This window comes from Pholcus phalangioides, unplaced genomic scaffold (assembly GCF_987345545.1).
Source record: "Pholcus phalangioides strain wild (caught in Gottingen) unplaced genomic scaffold, Ppha-v1.0 ptg000016l_1, whole genome shotgun sequence".
Lineage (NCBI taxonomy): Eukaryota > Metazoa > Arthropoda > Arachnida > Araneae > Pholcidae > Pholcus > Pholcus phalangioides.
The window spans coordinates 3,544,500-3,552,899 of record NW_028301609.1 but is presented as its reverse complement, the minus strand read 5'-3'; the positions used below and the strand labels follow the sequence as shown (position 1 = coordinate 3,552,899).

The following is an 8,400-nucleotide window of genomic DNA, read 5'->3' as shown; positions in this document are numbered from 1 at the left end:
CAGTTATGTGAATTATCAGTCTGTCAAATCAATGTAAGGCCAGGATTAACTATAAAGGTTTTATAAAAGTACTTATATCAAATACAGTGTAATCCCGGCCTAAGACACATGATTTTGGTCTTATGTTTTTTAATTAGGTAAAATTCTGAATGGTCAGTCATTTTAAATAATGCTAGGTGCAGTATAACAAAGCTTTCAGTCATTCAAAACACACATATTGATAAATACTGCACTTAAAATAGATTTTTATTCCATTTGTTGTTTTTGCATAGTTAATGATTTACCAGATTTAAAATCACTATCATGAATAATATTTAGGGGTCGTTCAAGTATTACGTCAGCATCGTTGGGTGGGGGTTGTGTAATTACAATCCCTACTTTCTTAGTAACACAGGAAGCATTAACAAGCCGGTGATTGGTTACTGAGAGCAAAAAAGCTAGCAAGACGTCACGAGAGGCGGAGTTTTGGATGAAACTGAATTTCAAAGTTCATTAACGAAAAATGAATGCATTTTTTATTGAATCAGTAAATGATAGCTGGGCCCAGCTTCGCGAGCCGTTATTTTTGTCTTCTCGATGCACGTGAACCGCATTTGATTAAATCGGAAGCAAAAATGGAAACATTTTTTAGTAAATTAGTAAATGGCAGGAAAGATGGGGAAAAAAAATTTGGAGGGGCTTCAGACCGAATTGAACACAACCTGCGGTCGATTCATGCACTAAAACCATGATTCCAACGGTGAATGGCGGATTCAAGCACAATTAAATGTATCTATTGTTAAGCGTCGCCAGCAAAAATTTTCATCCTGAGTGACATAACGGTTCATCATTCATTTCGACCAATCACGATGCGCTAAATTTCTACAATGTAGCTAGAAATATAGGGATTGTTTATAAGCTTCCGAGTTTGATGACAAGGTGGAGGGGGTTGAATAATGCTTATTACGTCCTCAACCACCCTTTATAAAAATATGAAATATTCTTAATGGCATCTTACTGGGTGTACCAAAAACGAGAACCCTTCGCTAGTTTGTGGGCACCTGAACTAACATTCCAATTTAGCGAACCCCTTTACCGATCTTTAAATGTCCTGCTAATCCTTCAAGTGAGCTGAAAATGTGTCCAGGCCACTTAAGTGTTCTAGAAATGTGTAGCAGGCCGCTTAAAGTGATCTGAAAATGTATTACGGCTCACTTGAATACTTTGGAATTGCACACTGGTCACAAGGGATCTGTAAATGTGCCGCTTAGTTCATTTTCACTAGAATTAGGTTTGAGGTGGCGGACCACATCAGATGTCCCAGAGGGCTGCAAGTTTGGCATTTGTGGTTTAGAGGGTGGGGTCGCAATGAATTTCTTAAAGAAAAATGTTGTGTTCTTAGCCTTCAAATAACATTGGAGTTAATAGAAATTGATTATAACAACATATAAAGGTATTTTCTAAGGTAATTTGCTGGGGGGGGGGGTCAAAAATGGCTAAAAATCTGCTGACGTAATTACTTGAATGGCCCCTTAAATATATTAATATTAGTATGTTGCAAATTATATGTAAATATTTATCAATCAAAAGTTGTGAATCAAGCAATTTATTACATGATATTTAAAGACACACATTCAACACAACTATTTTAATGCAGTAAACCCCGCCCCCCCCCCCCCAATGGGGAATTTTGCCTGTTGTGGCCTTGTATTTGTAAATACATACATACTGTATTTACTTTAACATTACATACATTAACTATTTGCATCGCGGTATAGTGAGTAAAAAATTAAAAACAATGCCATGAGTAAATAAATTTTTATTTTTTCAAGTGATCAATAATAGAGTTTTCTGTATGCAATTCGCACCCTTTGCTGCCTGCCTTTCAGTAAGCAGTTTTGTTTCAGAAATCAAGCCTGAGTTATTATGCTGTAAAGCAAAATTACTGCAGTTTTTCCACGGTTTTGGACAGCATCTGTATAAAACTTCACCCTACATTATCTTTTTTTCAAAAATTAAATTTATCTCTATTTCATCCTTTTCTTTTTGACACACTTATCTATGAGAGTGTCTATATATCAGGTTCATCTACATTGCAGTCTATGTTTATGTAACCCTCAGCACTATGATCACAAAAAGCAGCTTGCATGCAATTTTATAAGTTTTTCATACCGTTTGGAAATTATACCTTTGTACACTGATTTCTCCCATAGAAAAGCCTTCTTTTCAGTAAAAATTTTGTAATAGTTTCAAAAAGCAACTGCCGCACTACACATGGCTTATTAAAATCATAGCATCAAGTACAGAAATGGGTTTTGCTAATATAGGGGTGAACGATACAGAACTCACATTTGCAAGCAGAGAGAGATCGCATAAAGAAATTTGGTACAGCACTTTAACATTTCGTGTGATTCTATTGGTGTTTTCGTGAAATTTTCTCTTGAAAGTGTGCAATTTTCTTTTCCATTTCCACATTAGAAAAGTTCCGTTCGCAACAGGTATTTTGGCATTGAAATCATGGGACCAAGATTTCTTTCCGTTGAAGACAGGGGGGTTTCCATTTAATACATGTTCCATTAAAGACAGTTTTTACTGTATTAAAGTTTTCATCTCATGAAACTACATAAAATAATTTTTTTAAAAACCAATTTCAGTAAAAAAAATTGTTCTCTTTGGTTTCATTTATTTTGAAAACAAGTTTTTTTTTTCTTAAAAAAAAAAGACCAACAACATCTCACAATGGATACTTTTCAAGGAAAAAATGGTTCTAGTCAATACAAATAAACTTGGAATTGGTTTGAGATTCTCTGTACATCATAAGTTATATTTACAAACACATTTCTAGAAGGCACATACTTCATAACTCGTCATGTTTTTGATCCTGTAAAAAGATAAAAATATATACTATATCAGGAAAGAAAACTATATGCTGACATAGATAGTTTTATCAAGCATGTGTGTGTATCAGAATTGTCATTTACTGTTACAACACATTGAAAAGTTCATAATTAACAATTTGATCAGATAGGAGGCATCCTAATTTCATTTATATTGAATGTTCAAATGGAAGCAAAATAGCAGTTACCAAAAGCAGCGACATGAAGAAGGCATTAGGGGAATTGAAAGTTTTCAGTCATCCTGTATTTATGGGACTCAAGCACTTATGCTGGAGGATGGGGTTTTGTTGAATTGCATATTCATTAATTATTGGGGAGGGGGTGTGAGCTCTGCCCCCCCCCCCCCCCACAAAATTTATTAAGGTTCCACTCAAATATCCTGAGCTCCAACACCTATGACAGTTACTAATTTTGATAAAGTTTCCATAGAACTACGTTCAGAATTTTGAGAAATTTCAATATTTTTGCAGTAGTAACAAATAAATAATAATTGGCGCAACTGTGAAAGCCTAAAAGTGGGAATTTCGCATAGATGAATGATGTCAAACTTGATTGATTCGATGTCCAGTCATTGCAAATAAGATTGAATTAGCCAAAAAAAAAACATATTTATTATTTTATTCACCTACACCAGATGCGTAAAATGACTGAAAAAAATATCTTGGCTTGTGAATGCTAAAATAAGAGGCTCTTAGGGACAAGATTGGCACGGTAATTTTACCATAGTTTTTACCATCTTGGTAAAAATATGTTTTTACCACGATTTTTACCACTTAGGGAAAAAACCCATGGTTTTTACCACCTTCAAAGAATTTTTTTGAAATAACTGAAGAAAAAGTGATTTATCTTCTTTCTATTTTTCCCGAAAATATTCATAATTTTGATATGATGTTGTGTGAAAACAGAATGTTAAAATTATTAGCTTACCAGCATGCGTATTAAATTATAATAGGCTCATTTGATCTTATTGTTATAGAGCAAGGCTTGCACCAAGTTGTCGTGATGACTAGAAAATAGGCATTTGGCACCTAAAAATTTCTTTATGTAATTGCTCAATTGAAGCCTACGGACAGCACAAAATTTTCTGATTTCATAACAGTGTCTTTTAGCAAAAAAAAGGAATATTTGTGAAAGTAAAAAAAAAAGTATTTAATACCATTTCTCTTGAGCAAAGAATTATGATTATCTTCTAAGCAATTTGGCTAGTGCATAATTTTTTTTTTTATTTATCATCGCGCCTGCCATAAATATAGTCTCATATTGTCATCATATGCTGATGGATTAAATGCGAAAAGTATACACACTATAAATTCTAGTTAAAGTATCTGTTTATGACTAGCAGAGGAAGATTTATGGCTTTGCCGCCTGGTGGATATTCAACTTTTGCCTCCCGTCTCCTATTTCAATTTGATTTTTTGACCAAAACATTATTTAAATTCACTGCCCTAGACTATCGACCGCTAAGGCACCCCCTTCCTTTATAAATAACGCCTCTGATAGTCATTAAAAAAGTAATCTTATGAGCTTTTAGTGATAATAAAAAGTGGAAAGAAACTGGAATATTGATGACAACATTTATCGTAATTAAAACTGGGTTGTAAAAAAAGGTGAAGCAACACCCGTATTAACCAAAAATAGTTTTTTAGTTTAGTAATAGTAGGTAATAGATTCTCTATACCAGGGTTTGGTATTATCCCAGGTGTTACCAGGTCACCATGACGACTGAAAAATTGGTATTAGTCACTAAAATTTTTTTGTGTAGTTGATAAATTCTAGGCTGATAGCAGCACAAAATGTTTAGAATTTATAGCAGCATATCTGCCACCTGCTCTTTACTAAAATGTAATATACAATAATCTTATATAACGATTTCCACCATATTGATATTACTCTCTGATCCTAATTCATAGTGTTAATACACTCCATTTGCCGCTGTGGTGGTCGAGTGGTTATAGTGACGGACTCGCGATGCGAGGATCCGGGTTCGAACCCCACAGTGGTGGTCGGCTGAAGTTGGTTTTCTGTGGTTCCCAACTTTAAGGCGCAAATGCGAGCCGATCTCCCCGTTAAAAAGTCTCGCCACAGAGAGCAACAGTCCTACAACGATAAATCATTCAATCATAACACTTCACTCATAGTTTGAAAAACTAGTGGCAGATGGCAGCACTACACATAACAAGCATTACAGAGAAACAACAAAAAAAAACTTCACGTCAGGTTTCACTACACATACACGCACATTCCCGCATGTACCGATTCGTTGGGGGGTTCCGCGGGGTGCATGTGTGGTGTAGTAGTAGGTAGGTAGGGCCTCCAAAAAATGGCTCGGGGATCCATGATGCTCTTAAGTCAGCCACCTCGTTGGGCAATTTGCCTGTTGTGGCGTTGTATTTGTATTGTATTTGTATTTGTATAATGATAACTCCTTTATAACAATGTTTCTCTGGTTCTTTTGAGTATCATTATATAGGTTTTTCACTAGTACGTACAGTCGTCCCTTCCCCCATATTTTTGGGGGTTACGTTCTCAGGGTGGCCACAAATACGGGAAATCTGCAAATAACCGAAACTTCAGGTTTTTTTGTGTATCGTGTTTATTGAGCATCATGAGAAGAGCCGAGTGACGCAGAACTAGAAGGGAATCTATATAAAACGATGCAGAGATTGTTGGCTATGTTTCCTGAAAGAAAATTGTGATTTCTGTTTGCAGTTTCTTCTCTTCTTCATATCATCAAGTATATTGATAAGGCTTCTTCTACCAATTTTTTTACATGTAAAGAACGTAACATGGAGGGATCTATGTCATGAAAATAATCTATTGCTGATTTGAACTTGCAAAGCTCTTCAGCTATGTTTCTTATGGTGAACTTGTCTTCCACTTCTTTATCTTGATCTTCTTCATCTGGTACTGCTTCAGTTTCAGGAGCAGTCAGCTGAATTGATTCCTCCTCAGTCAATGCCTCTGAATTGCTATTAATTAGCTGTTTCACTTCTCCTCTACATCCATATCACTGAACCCTTCCCCACCCAGCTGCTTCACTGATGTGACACTTGTCTTTTATAATCTTTCCAGTTGGCTCTGTAGAAATGGTTGTGTCCTGGTTGGTATTAGTAAAATTGGTAGAGAAAGCCTTATCAATATACTTGATGATATGAGGAAGAGAAGAAACGGCAAACAGAAATCACAGTGCACATTGTGGTCAAAGGTTAATCCAACCCAAGGTGACTATTTCTCTCATAAGAGCTGCCACATCTCGTGATGGCAGTAATGTCATTAGCGAATCATCCAAAAATGAGTCATCATAAACATGCGCAACTCAAATTTTGTAAACAAAACACATGAACAAAGATTTGTGAGTGTTGCCAAAAAAATTTCCAATAAAGGGAAAAAAACTCGAATATGGGGGGGGGGGGGGACTGACAGTACATATAAAAAATTGTACAAAATATAAGTTATTAGAATTTATACATATAAAGAGGGGGCATAAAAACAGATATTTGCATCAACTTATTTCAAAGAGTGCTGCTGATGAAGACCCAAACATTGGTCGTGATACAAAAAAGTTCTGTTTCAACAATTTTTATTTTTAAATTAAGGCTCAACTTTATTTGAATTTTTTTATGATAATTATTATTTAAATAACTATTAATCAATAGTTAATTGAAAAACTGTTACTCTGCATGTTAATTATCAATACATAGAGGCTAATTACACATGGTAAAAACCTTATGTGTGTGTGTATGTATATAATAAATAAGGTTTTTACATGGGCGGAGATAGACTTGAAAGTCTGGGGGGCACGATGATGAATTTATATATACATAAGATCAATCGACTCCACCTCTGACACTGGGGGGGGGGGGGGCACCCATCCCCCTGCATTTCTGCTCATGGGTTTTACCATTTTTACCACAACACAGTATTTATTAGTAAATACCTAGTTTTTACCTGGTAAAAACCAACCCTGCTTATAAGATATCTCATCAATGCCACTTAAAGAGTTAAAGCCTGATTTACAGAATTAGTAAATGCTTATCAGTAGGGCACAGATTTCTATGTCTTAGCATATTTTTTGTATATTTTGCTATTTAGAGCATATTTTCACAATTTTAAGGCATATTTTGAATATTACATAATTTTTGATAAAAAATAAATTTTTCCTCACTAGTCCAATCCCGCTTCAGACTGGTTTTTACAGTTCCAGCTTCTGACGAAAGCTCCTAGAGCTAGGATTTTTATGCACTAAAAATGTAACATCATTGCTGATTTGTAAAAAATCCTGAAATTCAGATTTTTCAATCAATCAGCAATGACATTGAATTTTTGGAGCATAAAAAGACTAGCCCTCTAAGGACACTGACTGGTGTGTGTGATGTAACTTGTGGGAAAAATTGGCTGAAATTGGTAAATAGGGGAATTTTTTAGCATTTATGGGAAAATTTTGAGAGATTGTATCAAATAAAAAGAATTATTTATTTATTTTAATTTTGTGCAATGCTTTTCTAAAGCTAAATACCATACTTGGCTAGGTAAGCAAAAATGTTTGGGCCATCTAAACTTATTCAAGCAGTTCTTTCTTGCATATTGTAACTCAATCCACCATGTATGATCCTTATTTTAGGTCATGGAAAAACATGATATTTCTTACCTTCAAATTCATTCCTAACTTATTCTCGATGAAAGAGATCACACTCTCTTGCTGTTGGCTGTGTATCTCTTCCCCCATGGGATCCTAAAACAAAAAATTAAGTATTATACAAAAAAAATTGTGTATACAAGGAAGAAAAATATTAAAGAGCTGTTTGGGTAAACAAAAAAAAACTGCAAATTTGATTTAGTCGCATACAATAACTGATTGTTCAAACAAGTAAATGCAACATATTTGATCATTGTTAACTTTGATGAGGGGGCAGGAATGACCATTTTGCTCAATGATGAGATTTCTCAGTTTAATTTCTCTATAAAATAAAGTTGTGCTTTTGGCCGACTTGATTAGAACTAAAAATACATCACAAGTCTACTGTAAAAAACTTTTAAAATTGCAAATGTGAAATTGTGATGAAAATGTGACTGAACTAGTGGGTGATTTCAAATGAGGGATTTTTGGAAAAATAAAAGGAAAAAAATATATTATCGTGTGGAATAGTAAAGATGTGTATGTGCTCAGAATCATTTATACATTTATTTTATTTATTTTTAATTTTTTATAACCAATTAGCTTTTGAACTGTCCTTAATACTGTATTTCAACATACAAAATTTAAAAGAGTGTAGACATTCAGAGACAATACCTGTACAGATTTTCCTTTCTTCCCACTGTAGAACAAAACAGTGGGATAGGCCCGAACTGCTGCTTTTTGACACACTTGAGGGAGCTGCTCGCAATTGACTTTACCGGCTTGAACTTTGCCTTCTAATACCTGCAAAAGTATTTCCATGCACTAAATCTCAGAACTGCATTTAAGAATGTTATCACTAAGAATAATATGATAAATCAAAATCAAACTAGAAGTTCATTGTCAAAA

At 34.5% G+C, this 8,400-nt stretch overlaps 1 protein-coding gene across 1 annotated transcript in view; it reads right to left on the bottom strand.

The window, feature by feature from the left end:
- Positions 1-1,783: 1,783 nt before the first annotated feature.
- Positions 1,784-8,400, bottom strand: part of LOC149074900 (endoplasmic reticulum disulfide reductase DNAJC10-like) — a 29,046-nt gene continuing 22,429 nt past the window's right edge. Inside the window, exons 16-18 of the mRNA XM_089245845.1 lie at positions 8,167-8,295; positions 7,525-7,608; positions 1,784-2,860 (exon numbers count right to left, since the gene is read on the bottom strand). Of these exons, the coding sequence (XP_089101971.1) occupies positions 2,837-2,860; positions 7,525-7,608; positions 8,167-8,295 (237 nt within the window). The 3' untranslated portion in view covers positions 1,784-2,836. The remainder of the gene's footprint in view (positions 2,861-7,524; positions 7,609-8,166; positions 8,296-8,400) is intronic.